Consider the following 15,255-nt stretch of genomic DNA (forward strand, 5'->3'; position numbering starts at 1 on the left):
CCACACTTGTGAGAGCACAAGCTCCATGGGTCACATGCTGATGACCTCAGGATTTCCTACATGGGGGTAGACATGGAAGAAAGAAAGACAGATATAATATGAACAACAAGGAAAGAGAGCGAGACAGCATGGGGGAGACAAAATCTAGATGTTTCTTGCCAGCTAGGTTGACTTATGCATGTTTTCATTGAGGCTTTTTTTTCCAAGTCTAATGTCCCTTGTATTGTTCAGCACCCCCACATACACACATATCTCTGTGAGGGTAAGCAGTGCAATATGTTCGTCAGCAAAGAGGAAATACACCGAAGAAATATTTTTATCTGATAGCAAGGATATGGGCTTCTGAAGCTGTAAAGCTTCTGTATTCAGCAGAGGAGTAATTCCAAATGTACAGAGGATCAGCTGTTTGATTGTACACTTATCTAACACTTGGGTATTTCTTGTCTTACTGTATTCTAAGATAATTTTTTTTTTAAGGAATCGTGTAATCCCACATAGTTCTAGTGTTATGACTTCTTCATATTACTGTTTAATATGTTAAAAAAATAGGAATAGCTTATTATTTTTGAATTGTATGGAAGCAAGACTTCGCCATCCCCATTGTGAGCAAGGAGCAGGACATCTAAAACCATAAATCAATATTTTGAAACATAGGTAAATATGAAATATGAATGGCATTTTGAAAAGCTTTATATAGTAGTTTTTGTATAGTCACTCCCCTTTTGTTATTTTCAGCAAGCAGATACATTAAAAAAGAAAGCCCACAACAAAACCCCAACCTTTAGTGTGGCTTTGAAGCACATATTTTACCTATTTGTTTTACTTATTGGGATTTAGTATTTTTATAACTTTATTACCATTCTAACCATATTTGCTTCTACAGGCCTCCCTCTAGAGGCATCTATCTATCTATCTTTAGTAAAGAAATGGGCCAGGTTTGATAGGTCCCTTCGTTTCACTGAGCTGTGATTTTTCCAAATCCTCTTTGAATACTTGTATCCCATTCAGACAGCGTGCATGAATATTCTGGTAGAATACTGCTATTTCTACAGTAAATCTAACCGTCTTCTGATGTGTTAGCCATCTTCCACCTCAAAAAAAAGAACCTTTAAAAATGTCCCTCTGCTTCCTACATTTTGGCATTGCATGATTAGCCATTGCACTAATTTTGTCTCTTTGTAGCAGAGGTCACTTGTTGGGAAGAGTGGTTATGGGTGAATTTCTCAGGGCTGGCTCATGCCTGCGTCTCTGCTTCCCAACTGCTTCAAGCTCTGCCTTGATTCTGCATTTCATGTCTGCTGTATGGCTGGGTACAGAGCCCATAGAACCCATTTGGCTTGTAGGATAAATGCAACACAGTTATGGTCTGCAAGGTGCCCTATTATTGGAAAGGGAAATCATTTAAGTAGGGAGGAGAGAGGAATTGCAGTGATATCTTTAACATTCTTCTTGAGTCATTCTTTCCTACTTCTGTGCCCCATAGTTTACTAATAAGTAATGCTCAGCTAAAACAGAGCTGCACGCTTGGCAGTTTGAAGGCTGGTGGCCATTAATAACTGTTGTTTCTGATGTGATCTGAAAATGTCTTGAGCAGTAGATTTGTATTTAATTTCACATATGCAAGGGTGGGGGGTTTTTTAATCTATAAAATATGCAAAAATGGAAGACTCTTCCCTGACATTAGGTTTAATAAGGTGGATTGACTTGTAAGGTGGGTCAGCTTTGAGTTAGCTTAATTTAGCATCTTGTGGTGAAGCAAACTGAGCCACCCTAAATCATGAAAGCATACAAAGGTATGCCTTAGGAAATACAATTACTAGAATGATGTGCTATACATCAGGGGATTACCTTTATGTTTTTCCCCCTATATGTTAGATGGTTATCTAGTTGTATTCCTGTCCTCTGTCCTCCTGTCAGTATCCTCTGAGTGAGCACTCACTGAATGCCAGAATTGGCATGAAAATCTCTGAGCCCAGGAGGAGGGAGATTCTGATAAAATAGTGTGTTCCTCTAAGGAATTTCTGTGATTCTGGATACAAAACCCCCCTCCAGTGTGTATTGTCTATCTGTCCTGCAACCTCAGTTAACCTGCAGGTGGGATCCAAGCACTATGACCCCTCTCAACACAGAAAGCAGGGTAGGTAAGTTATGGGAGTGGTAAGTGTTTCTTCTTCTTTGCATGTTGTGCAAGAAAACCATCTGGAGAGGTGTCTTCAGCACAGTTATGTGGAGTGTTGAATTCTGGGCTTCATGAAAAGGCTCATCTCGCTGGGATCCTCCTGTTCTACCTTGGCTAATCTGGCAGCCCTGAAACTGCCAGGTCAGCCACACAGTGACAAGGAGAGGGAGAAGCAGTACTGCCTGCTCTGCCCAGTGGTGTAGATTTCAGTAACAATTTTTGGGTTTTGCATGAATGTATGTTTTACTTTAGGGATTCAGTGTTCAGATAAGGGGATACCATAGAATCATAAAATGTCTGGAGTTTGGAAGTGATCAACATAAAATAAAGAGAAGACTTATAATTATTTTTTGGTAAAAAATCCATGGTTGCATACTTGGTACAAAATTATTTTTCAGCGTTACATGATAAATCTTTGTAGTACAGCTCATGATAATGTTTATTATTTTACTCTTTTTCTTTATGGTTGATTAAAGTGCCTAATTCTCCCATACATTCCCTGTAAAAAACCCACTCTCTTGTGTGCGTTGGTTTTTCTGGTATCAAATAACAGTTGCAGCTTTAACTGAATTTATCCCTTTTAATTCTTCCTGATGTGGAGCATGATAGACATGAATTCTTCGTGAATGTTTTCTCTGCGCTGATCTACATAAGAGACAGAGTGCTAAATGCATTTTAAATGCTGATGAAACTTAATGGATAATTAGCTATAGTGTTTCTAGGGTGATGGAATTATAACTGCTGTATCTGAAGTAGCTCTTTGCTTCTGTTTACAAGACTGTGTTTTCAGTTGCTTATGATTGTACCAGACTTCTGCTATTTGGGCTAAAAATTCCATCCCCAAGAGAAAAGCGGAGTAAGGATTGGCATATATTTAATAATTCAGTAATTGCTAATTATTTCCACATTGTGTGAACAGTGTCAGTCTTTCATAAGATGTACTGGATGTTCTGGATGTGCTTGGCAAATCAATTTTTTAAATGTGTATTAGTTCAGTACCAGCCATGAGCTGCTACTGCTTTTGTTTTGTTTCAGATTCCAGTAGGAACTTGAATCCTGTTAGAGATTTGGTTCTCCCAAAAGTCATAGGTGGCACTGTACAGTCTCCCTGTAGGCTTCAGTGTAGACTAAAGCCCAGTACACCTGCCTCTCAGTTCTCAGCTGTTCTTCCAAGGTGCTGCCCCTCCAGAATGTTGAGTTACACTGTCTTTCCATTGTGCAGCACCTGCTGAGCACCCATGTGTTCTTTCAACTGTTCATCATTATCAGTGTAGGTGACTAAATCTGAGAAGATTTAGATCTATGCTTTTGACCTTGCTTCTTTGGGCTTCTGCTAGCCTTCTTCATAGAAGTTCCTTCAATACAGACTCCAGTTTGGTCCAGGGTTACATCCATATCTTCTTTTTTCTGTCTCATCAGGGATTTGTGTTGCCTGTGTAGCATCCAGATTTCTCTGAAAACTTAGTGAAACACAGCAGAAACTGTCAAATGGTGGCTTCAGGAACAGAACAAGGGAGCAGATGAGATGATACCGGTTTTAATCATAATTTAAACTCAGAAAGGTGGAAGCCCTTCTTTTTTCTCAAGTTATTTTTTGTAAAGAAGAGTATTTAAAACCTATGATTACATCTGATTGGAAACTTTCTATGGAGAGAATTGGTACTTTTCACTAAGCAATTTTACTGTACTCAGTGCATTTGCACAAGTGCAAATCTTTATACCCTCAGTTTTCAAACAACTTCTCCAGTTACGTGACATCACTGTTACAAGTGGAAAAGAAATCAAGACTTCTCTGCTGAAAAACAAAAAGAGAACTAGATAATTATCTTTTACAATTTTTTTTTTCTTTTCTCTTATAGAAAAAGTACAGAAAAGGATCTGTGGATATTTCAAGGATTAAATGTGTAGAAGTTGTAAATAGCGATGGTATTATTCCCTGTCAAAATAAATATCCATTTCAGGTATGGTTTTTTTTATGCGAAATATATGAATTACAGTGCTCTTTTCAACAACACCAAGTCATTCGGACATAACTGCCCTTAAAATTACTGTATATGCCAAATACTGAGCCCATTCTCTGTCTCTTTGGGGCTGGGGAGGTAGTTCAGGACCAGTGGTTAAAACCCATCCCCAGCAAGCTCTGCTGCCCTTGTAGTCCCTTCCCTCGGGTGTTGGGCCGCATACACTTGGTCTTTTTCTTTTCCCCACCCTCTCAGCTTGAATTTTAACTGGAAACTGCCTTGCCCTGGTCTTCTGCTGGAATGAATAAGCTGGCAACCCAGTTTCCCTATCTTCATTCTTTCACATTAAATTAAACTACCATGAAATTATATAGGAATAAGAAAATCAAAATAAAACTTGCTGCTTTTTTTTTTTTCTTTTTCATTGTGAATTGAATGGAAATGAACACAGAATACAAAGTGCTTAGAGGAGAAAAAGAAAAATGTGGGGGTTGGATGCTGTGCCTTCTTAACTATAGAGGGAATGGTTGCAGTGAGGAGGAATTCCCCTGCTGGAGAGGAGCAGCAGTGACTCTGACCCATTCCTCCCAGAGCAATACTTGCTTTCTGCCAACACAAGCAATGGAGAAATAAAAAAGAGTCACTCCAGAGCAATACTGAGTCAGATGCCAGGATGTCTAATTACAAAGTAGCTTTCATTCATTAAATTGAACTGTTTTTAGAAAAAACACAGTGAAGAATGAACAAAGCAAAGTGTGAAGCAAGCATTTTAAGGAAGGCTGTCAAGATAATATACCATAACAAAATTCTTCTTAATTGTCCTGAAAACATCATATCTGAATAATAAACTTTAATAACCTTTCCCAGTTTCTGCGTTTGTGCCTGAATACACTAATTTTGCCAAATGTAACAGTCATTTGTCTTGTTCTGTTTCCTCTGTTTCTTGAGGAAGAAATGAATTAACATTGAGGTGAATGTATTTTGATTATTTCTCTTCTCCCCTCCAGGTTGTATATGATGCTAATACACTTTACATTTTTGCACCAAGTGCACAAAGCCGGGATCAGTGGGTGAGGAACCTGAAAGAAGGTAATGGGAATTGCTTATACTTAACATCTAACATAGGCAGATACTTTTGCTTGAGCTGTCTGCATGGATTGGAGTTACCTGGGTGCTGTGTTTTGGATTTGTGGCCAAAACAGTGTTGAAAACGTACTGGTGTTGTAGTTAACTGCTGAGCAGTGCTTGCACAGCATGGAGGATTTGCCTTTCTCCTCCTCTGCCCGTTCAGTGAGTAGATTGGGGGTGGGCAGGAGGCTGGGAGGTGACACAGCCAGGACAGCAGTCCTGGACTGACCAAAGGGGTATTTCAGGCCATATAAAGTTGTGCTCAGCAATAAAAACTGAGAAAGACAGGGATTAGGGTTTTTGGCTTCCCTGTTGGCTGCTGCCTGCAGACTGGCTGGGCACTGGTCTGCTTGTGGGAGATGGTGAGTGATTTACTTTACATTACTTCTGGGTTGTTTTTTTCTCTCTTTTGGTTATTAAACTGTCTTTATCTCAAGCCAAAAGTTTTTATCTCTTGTTCTTTCTATTCTTTCCTCCATCCCACTGGGTTGGGGGAGTGGGTGAATGCCTGCATGTGTACTTAGCTGCTGGCTAGCATCAACCCACAACAAATTACAAAAATAAAATGGTAGAGTTTTCGCTGCTTATATTCACGGATTTTAACGTTTTATTGGGCCAGCTCATTGCTTGCATACACAGGGTGTGATAACAGGTACTGAGAGCCTCAAAGACTGATCTAGTTTGTTTTTGTGAAGTGCAGCTGCAATCCGAATTTGACTCTGCTTTTGCACAATGAGTTAAAAAGTTTATCCAAGCTAATTGATGGCATCAGTGAAAAGTTTTGTTTGGATGTAGCTAGACAACATTGTGGGCCTTAAGCTGATGTAAAAAGACAGGAGGTATCTCTGCTGAGATGTGATCAGATAATTGCTTTCACAGTGAGTAAAGCCTCTTAATGTCCTCTCTCACCATGAAATGCTCACACTAATTACAGATGGTCTGTAAAGTAATAAGAAATGATTTCTGGACTGGTGATCAGAGGGCAAGGAGTGACCTCTGAAACTCAGCAAGCCCATTGCATGGGGTAAAGAGCCATCTGGTAAAGTCTGGACTGAGGAATTTTGCCACAGAATAAATATCTGCTGTCTTTCCCTCCAGAACACTGTTTGTAGATTAATTTGAGTCACGTGCAACAGTAATGAGGAGGCAAAGCTCCCAGAGCCTACACAGCTGCCTGACTGCTTCGCATGGTGCGGGGTCTCCTTTCATTGATGCACCAAACCCCTGCTAGGATGGTTGGTGTAGGTGGGGAGTATGGCACTCCCCCCTGGAATAAAGTTATTACCCTAAATATATCCTCTGTGATTGTTGTATCACCTCCATGTAAGCTTGCAACAAGAGAAGCCATGCTAAAGTAAGGGCAAGCAAAGATTATGCCTCATGTCAAAGATATTGTAATGTGTACTAAAAATTACCCTCTTGCAGATTTTTTTTTTTGTATCTTTCAATATATGCTCTTTATCTTCTTCTAGAAATAAAGAACAACAGCAATATAATGGTAAAATATCATCCTAAATTCTGGACAGAGGGAATTTATCAATGCTGCAGACAGACAGAAAAATTAGCACCCGGCTGTGAAAAATACAGTCTTTTTGAAAACAGTAAGTACATATGTTTTCATATGAAGTTGTTCTAGCATATTTTTGTGCTTTTTTATATGATTCTGTCATCCCACCTGAATGCCCTGGGTGTTACACAAATTGATAGAGCAGAATCAATCATTGATACTGTGCCTAAGTAAGTCAAAATTAATTTCTAAGTATTCTGTAAAAAACCAGAAAAGCCAGCAGAACATCCTTGCCAAAAAAAATGTTTAGAGAAATCCGAAAGGAATGATTGAAGTTGCTGAATTTGTTTTTTTTTTTTCTCCCATTTGAAACTGATTGGACCAAGTTTTTACCTCAGACTGAGGAGAAAACTTTATGGTGAAAAAGATTCAGCTAGAAATCTTGCCAGCTCTTCAGTTATTTGTTAAAACCTCTGCATATCCATGTGAAAGAATAATAACTGCATTGCATTCCATGTTACTACACCAAGCTAAAAATGATACAGGAAGGTTTAATGTGTTTGCAGACACTGGACTGACTTTTCTCAGAGGTTTGTAAACGTCCCTGTGCTGAATCTGGATGAGCTGTGACTTCTGTAGGCACTGCATCTTCCAGCATCCAGATTGCAGGTGCTGCTGCTTCAACAGTGGGTGCTGTAGCATGCACTGCTGAGGCACTGCAATATTGTCCAACAAAGGCTCTAGTAATTATTTACTCCTCAATTTAAGGAAAATTCCATAGTAGAAAAAGAAATTGAGCCATTGCTTATCTCCCAGTTAAATCTGTGGTACCCGATGATTTCTTACGTCAGCACAGGCGGTGGGGGGGATCAGGGGATTTAGTTGCATTAGGAGACTTGCAGAATAAACAGTGGCTGATCTGATTCAGCAGAACGAAAAGCATGACATATAGCTCAGCCTTTTAAATGTCTAAAAAAAGCAGTGCAGGAGAAAAATAATTTTGGATCTGAGAGATGCAATAAGAAAATACATACGACTGTTATGCATTATTTAACAAAGCAAAAATCAGGGGCTTTTTTTTTTTTAAAGAGCAGATGTTAATACTAACAGACTTTTAGGTCATCATGATGACTAGCACACTGCTTCATTTTCTTATGCTTTTTTTTATCTCTATGCCTTTTTTATGTCTCATTAATTTCTGCATCTGAGGGCTGGTTCAGGGTTCTTTGTGGCATGGTCTGGCATGGCAGAGATGTTGCCAAATCTGTGGTCAATGTAACCTGCTGGCTGATTTAGTTTTTGCAAGAATATTTAATCATTTTTCCCATAGCTTAATTGGAGTTGTCTTTGCTTTCTGAATTTCTAAGCCATACTGAAGGCTTGTTAAGACATTAAAGCCTTATCTGAAATTTAACCATTTTATTTAGTTTTTAATTATAGCTAAATGCATAGGCATAAATCGTCTCCTGTGCTTTGTTTCTAGATGTAATGAGATTGTCCTCTTCAATGCCAGAAAAAAATGCGGTAGGTAGAACCTTTAAAATATTGAATACATAATTGCTGCTTTTTGAAAAAGAGCTTACGTTTCTCAAAATATTTGCCATATCCTGGAGCAAAGGTCTATATCTGTGTGCATCAATGGGGATCATGCAGGCATCTCAGGGTGAAAAAAAACCCACTGAAATGTAGCTGCATCTATTAGCTGTATCTGTACTGCTGGTGGGAAATGTGGGCAAAAAACAAATGCCAGCCAGCTTTGCTCTTTAATTGCAGCTGCAGGGCAGCACAAACCAACCCCATAGATAGCACTGCATGGTTTGCTGCCACGTACCCCAGCTGCCCCCCAGGACACCACAGGACTAGACCAGCTTTTGCCTCCAGGATGCGCTGGTGTGATGGTAAGGGTGAATGGGGTGGAAAAATGGAGCCGGGTGGGATGATGATAATGTTGTATTGTTTTCAGCGAAGGCCTCCACCCCCTGTTCCTGTTGAAGAAAATGGGAATGAAGAGGAGGAGATAGTGGTAGCAATGTATGACTTTGAACCTACAGAACACCATGATTTAAGATTAGAGAAAGGTGAAGAATATACAGTGATTGAGAAGAATGACATTCATTGGTGGAAGGCGAGAGACAAATATGGGTAAAAATGAGTTCCTTATTCTTTGTTATGAAGTTCATGAGGCTATTTTCATGTTGTAGAAGTTTATATTGACTATGTGTCAACAATTAACTGCATTAGACCCCACATTAGGCCTGGGTCTGAAATCTCATCCATGTATTCTCATGCAGAAACCAATTTTAAAAAGTACAGTACTTGATAGATAGATTGTGGAACCCGATTGCAAAGAGAGCTGTAGAACTGGAAGGCTTTCCAATTATGTTTACTTTCCAATTTTATGATTCCCCAATTAAAGCACCAGCCATCCTTTAAAACCTCACTAGACTGGTATAGTATTCCCACTTCCCTGGGGAACATGTCATTAGGGAGCAATATGGTTAACATTTAGCTCAGCAGACTCCAACTTCCAGACTTGAATAGTCATCATTTTATTTAATAGCTGGATCATTAGGGACAATCTTTGAATAAGTTGAGAGAGAATTGCAGTGAGATGCTGTAATGACTACAACTTCACATCCCCTGTATTAGAATTTTCCCTGCGGTTTCAAAGATGAAAGTTTTCATATTTCAATATTTATCAGGTTCCTGTTGCCATATGTTATGGGTAATTGTGAGTTATCAGGCTGTGTCAGGCTCCAGACATATTTCCCGTGACTGACTGAGACTTCTGAGTGCAGAAGAGTGACAGAGCAGCAGAGGGTTACTCATTCTCCTTCACCCCTTCTGCTGGTTTTCTTGGACACTTCTGCTGCCCACAACATTTTTCTAGGGATGCTGAAAGTGAATGTTTTCTGCTGATGTGGAATATTAGTTTCTGAATAATCAGTAGTAGAGTGGGTGGGTCAGTAATGAATAAATTACATTGAGAGACCTCTGGTAATTAGCAGAATGAAACAACTGTCTTCTTGACATGTTTTCACCCATATTATATATTCTGTATTTTTTTAGAAAACAAGGATATATTCCAAGCAACTATGTAACAGGAAAGAAGTCCAACAACCTTGATCAATATGAGTAAGTGAATGTTTGATTAAAATTTGAGATATCATAAAATGAAACCAATGCTTCAAGAATGACGGTGTGTTTTTAGCATTTTGAAAGCAACTGTTCACATACGATAGCACCTAGAGGTTAAACTTAAACAACTGAAATAGGCATATATTTTTTCAGATTCTCTTCCTTGATTATGGTGGGATTTATCATGTAGGGTCAAGTCAGTGAGACAGCCATCAGGCATGTAGTATTTAGGCTATCACTGTTAAAACAAAAAAACCCCTCTTAATTCTCTGGTAGACAAAGGGAAACTTTGAAGGAAATTTACCCATTATAAGTGTGCTAAATGTTGTTTTAATAGTAAAGTCACATGTTTATCCAAAGTTCGTAGCAGTAAACAGTAGGGGAGAAAACAGTGAAAATCACTCCAAGGAAACATAAAAGATTGGATATTTTGGAAGTTCTAGTTTTCAAGAAAATATGTGATTTGGTGCATTTTAGGTTTTGATATATGCATATAGCTTAACAGCTATAAATGTCTAGCTTTTTTTTTTTAATGCGTTTTCCAGTTGATGTTTAATTAGGCAGTACTTACTGAAGAACATCAGGGTAAAATTTAACATTATAGTCTCCAAACCTGTTCTTGATACTCAAACATCATTACAGCATAAACTGCTGTGCCTGAGAATTTAGGACATACTTCATGACTTTTAGATAAAATGGAGCTGTAAGAAAGTAGTAAATAAAACCAATTTTCCAAGCTACATTAGTAGCTCCAAAACTTTACTCTCAGCTACATATGGCTCCTACTGCCATGTTTTGACAGAAGGTAGAATTTCATCTGGGATTTTGCCCTTAGCTTGACTAGAGGGAATTCTTTGTTGTTTTCTCATCTTAGAAACTCTTGCTAAGAGCTGTGCTCTGCTCTGCTCTGGGTGGGGCTGCAGGGCTGACAGAAAGGGAAGGAAGGAACTGGACTGCCTTATCTGGTCCAGCCATTTTGTGCTTTTACCACCTTGGGGCTGTAATTCTGAGTCACTGCACAGTCCAGGGAACGTTACTTCAGGTCATGTACCAACTGCAAGAAACCACTATCTCCAGAACAGGCAGAATCTGATTAAAGGCTGCTGTGCCACTTCCCTGCTTGGTTACTGCCGTACCAGCATAGCTCAAAATAACTGCACCTCACCATTTGCAAACTGCCTGGTTTTCCTTTTTTCATTATTCTCTGTGACTGGCTGGCATGCTGGTGCTTCTGTGGCTGCTTTAATCTGCCCATGCAGCACAGATCTCAGAGATGTGCAACCATGACACTTAATTCATAATTTCAGCCTCCCCTTTGCTAGGTGGGTCCTCCCTGGAAGCCCAGAAGTATGGAGATACTGAATGACAGAGCAGTCTGACAGGCAGCTCCGCGGGTGGTTTGACCGGTGCGCAGGCAGCTGCTTCCCCAGGGCTGCCAGCCTTCCCCTTGGGCTGCTCTTCACAGCAACTACTGCCATCAGCCTGGGTGTGTTGGACAAGTGGTTTTCCCAAAACTTACAGCAGTTCCCTGAGTTTTATGGGCTTTTGTGGGATCTCCCTGGATTTGTTTCAGGGCTTTTTTTTATGGGATAACTGAACAATGTAGTAGAGAGTGATTTTTGCATGTTATCAAAGGTTCAATTCTTGATCTTCATTTATCATAAAATTATTTAATCTCTAGCTTCATAATACTTTGCTTAAAGCATTTTAGGTAAATCATGCGCCTTGAGGAAGTTTTATTTGCTGATGTTGTGTTGCAGGTGGTACAGCCGAAACCTGAACAGAAGCAAGGCAGAGCAGCTCCTCAGAAATGAGGTGAGCACATCCACCCTTGCAGTATCAACAGTGAAATTAAATTCAAATACCTTCTTAGTTAAAGCAGAGGCTTATTTTGGCAAGTTCATATCCTGGAACCAAGTGAAAGAGTCATGTAGCTTAAAACCAGTTGCACGAAACTGTCAATGTGCTTGTGTTTTAGGATAAAGAAGGTGGTTTTGTGGTGAGAGACTCCAGTCAGCCTGGACTGTATACTGTTTCCCTTTATACAAAATTTGGAGGGTGAGTTCCTATGGCTTCTCTGCACACCTTGTCTTGTGTGAATCTCTTTGTATCCGTATCCAAATTCACTGGCTGGGGGAAAGCCCAGGGGAGTGTACAGTAAAGAAACAAGGGCTGCTGTGACAGAAAAGATGGGTGACTGAAATGAACTCAACTCCATGGTTAGGTCCCATTTGGTTTAATCCAGTGTAGACCTTAACCCCCACTCAAAAAAGGTTTTGCCTTCCCACCCCATTTGGTCTCTTCTCTCCTGCCAGCCTGCATTTGTGTCCACATGTGTGAGCTGGGCTGAAAATTAACCTTTTCTGGGTTAATCTTCAACTTGGTTTGAGCACTGAGATGAAGGCAAGTTGCCAGTACTTAGGATGTTTGATATTCAAGCTATTCCCAAAGCGTGTAGTACTGGGCACCTTTCAGTGTAGTGCTGGCCCTTTCAGTTTACCTTTCCTTGTCAATGTGTTCCTCTTAAAAAATTCACAATAAATGGCATGATATTATTACTAATTGTTATTGTTATTATTTTTCCAGGGAAGGTTCATCAGGAATAAGACACTACCATATAAAAGAAACAGTGACGTCCCCAAAACAGTACTACCTCGCAGAAAAACATGTCTTTAACTCCATTCCAGAAATAATTGAATATCACAGCCATAACGCAGCAGGTAGACAGATTGGATTCTTTCTGTCACTTAAGGTTGATTTGAAAAGGGGTTTGGGACATTTTAATGATTTAATGAAACTTTTGAGGGGGTTGTGGATCCTTCCTTTCCAGAGAAGTCATGAACTGCGGTTTCATGGTATTTCAATATGGACAATAATTTGAAAGGTTTTGTGTGTACATATATATATACACACACCACATATATATATATATGTAGTATAAAATCTTACTGTGCCCGGAGTAACAGAAGAGTAGCTGTATCAAGTCAGGAAAAATTGCTTACTTAGCTCCACATAGTGCTTCTATCAGCTGCCTGTAACCCACAGCAGATGGATAGGGTTGGTACCCAGAATACTCTCCAGGCCCTAGCTTTTTACCTGCTGGTCGCTGCCACTTGAAATGATCTAACCTTCCCATAGAGCAAACAGCTGGGGAGAACAGTAATGTGTTATTTAGAAAATCCCTACTCCAGATCCATAGCTGATGGCTGATGCTGGTGTCTGCCCACTGTATGATGGAATGGAGAGAGTATAGGAATTGGGTTCAAGGCACAGATACTAATACTTCTTTTTTTCAAGTCTGGTCTGTGCATAAATCTCTCTCATGAGCCGCAGTTTCCAGATCTTCACATCAAACTCAGATGGCCCAGCATTTTCTGATGACATTCTGGAAAATACACCCCAAAAACATACCCCCACTTTTCATTTATTATAACTGATTTTTGGACATATTTTTACTTGGAGTCTGCAGTGAACAAGAGGCTGAGTTGCTGCCTGGTGCTGTTTCAGAAGTAAACTGTGTCTCTTGAATTATCATTGAACCTCAGGTCTCGTTACCAGGCTGCGTTACCCAGTGACCCCAAAGAAGACAACAGCACCAACAACGGCAGGATTCAGCTATGGTGATTGCCTGTTATGTTCATCTACACATGTATTTTCTAATGATTTTATGTATGCTAAGATGCTACAATACTTTCTAAAAGTTTTGAAAAGGTATAATTCTGTGCTGTGATTGGCTATGTGAACTTAAACACTGGTCGTAGTAGTAGTACTTTCAAGACCCTTGCACAGAGTATCAGTGTGCAAAGGCACCACAGCTGCTGGTGTGCCAGGGTGTGTAGTGCCAGGGACAGCAGTGAAGAGAGGCAGAATGTGTCACAGGTGCTCCAGGGGAATTTGGTATTTTCCTTCATGCTTTCTGCCATGGATACCCTGAGCTCTGCCTTATTAGTGAGCTGTGCCTTTAGCTCCTTCATTAGTCTCCAGACTTCTGACTCAAATTTGACCCTTTGATCTTTGTTGAGGGGTTACTTTTTTAAAATATAAATTTGTAATAGCCATTTTTCAAGCATGGCATACCAGGTGGTGTGAGCAACTTCTATTCATTGGCACAACTTTCTGTGGTGGCATTTTGTTGAAATCAAATCTTGATAGTATCAGTATGTAACTACTGGCCTCAGGAAAGTTTGAATTTTGACGTCTGTGTGAGTCAGGAGTTGCGTAAAGGTCACATATACCTAAAAGTTTGTTTTGTGAGGTCTGGAAGTCTTCAGATTTCAAGTTGATTCTAAGACATTTTCTACCTAAATTCCTTAATTTGCTACTAATCTAGTTTCCCTTTCCTCTTCCTTATCCTCTACCAGCTCAGTAGGTTCCTTAACTCTTTGTTAATTTGTTTTGTTTTATAGAGAAGTGGGAAATTAATCCCGCAGAACTGACATTCATGAGAGAGCTGGGCAGCGGTCTGTTCGGCGTGGTGCGCCTTGGCAAGTGGAGGGCGCAGTACAAAGTGGCCATCAAGGCAATTCGGGAAGGTGCGATGTATGAAGAGGATTTCATTGAAGAAGCTAAAGTAATGATGTGAGTTCTGTGCTTGGCACTTTGATTTCCAGTCCTAGGCCTCTGATGCTGTATTCTGATTATAAATAAACACTGGGGGAGGTGGTATTTCTGCAGTTTTGTGTGGTGGAGAACTAGCACTGGGTGGAGGAAGTACTAACAGCATGATCTCAATCTTTTCAGGAAGCTAACACATCCTAAACTAGTTCAGCTGTATGGTGTGTGCACACAACAGAGGCCCATTTACATCGTGACAGAGTTCATGGAGCATGGCTGCCTTCTCAATTACCTGAGACAAAAACGGGGAGTTTTGAGTAAAGACACTCTGCTTACTATGTGCCAAGATGTATGTGAGGGAATGGAGTACCTGGAGAGAAACAGCTTTATCCACAGAGACCTGGTAACTTCCCATTAGGCAATACACTCCTCTTTGAAATTTTTGGTTTTGAACGTACCTATTCCTTTTTGAACCAGCCTGTTTGTTTACAACTGCTTCTGTTCTTGCAGAAAATTGAGTGGATGAAGTTGGCTCTTTAGGGTCTAATCAAGTCTCTAAAACTGCTCTGTACAGAAAATGATGAGAAGTTTTTCTCTCCCAAGAAAATGGATTAAAATCTCTCTGAAATTTTTATAAACAGTAGCAGTTTGTGCTGATATAATAGCTTATCTCCGTTCTGTATTGATGCCATTTTCACCACACATTAATCCCTTGAGACGATAATTTTTTTCTGGTGATTTTTTACACAGTAGTATAGTTGTCAAAATGGTACTGTCAAGAGTAGATG

At 39.8% G+C, this 15,255-nt stretch overlaps 1 protein-coding gene across 1 annotated transcript in view; it reads left to right on the forward strand.

The window, feature by feature from the left end:
- TEC (tec protein tyrosine kinase) overlaps positions 1–15,255 on the forward strand; it is a 46,421-nt gene that overhangs the window by 25,456 nt on the left and 5,710 nt on the right. The window contains exons 3-14 of the mRNA XM_082281451.1: positions 4,039–4,140; positions 5,148–5,229; positions 6,741–6,869; positions 8,259–8,299; positions 8,739–8,917; positions 9,845–9,910; positions 11,674–11,728; positions 11,892–11,971; positions 12,500–12,633; positions 13,459–13,533; positions 14,320–14,491; positions 14,654–14,870. Of these exons, the coding sequence (XP_082137577.1) occupies positions 4,039–4,140; positions 5,148–5,229; positions 6,741–6,869; positions 8,259–8,299; positions 8,739–8,917; positions 9,845–9,910; positions 11,674–11,728; positions 11,892–11,971; positions 12,500–12,633; positions 13,459–13,533; positions 14,320–14,491; positions 14,654–14,870 (1,332 nt within the window). The remainder of the gene's footprint in view (positions 1–4,038; positions 4,141–5,147; positions 5,230–6,740; positions 6,870–8,258; positions 8,300–8,738; positions 8,918–9,844; positions 9,911–11,673; positions 11,729–11,891; positions 11,972–12,499; positions 12,634–13,458; positions 13,534–14,319; positions 14,492–14,653; positions 14,871–15,255) is intronic.

Source organism: Coloeus monedula (genome assembly GCF_965178545.1).
Source record: "Coloeus monedula genome assembly, chromosome: 5".
In the NCBI taxonomy this organism is placed as follows: domain Eukaryota; kingdom Metazoa; phylum Chordata; class Aves; order Passeriformes; family Corvidae; genus Coloeus; species Coloeus monedula.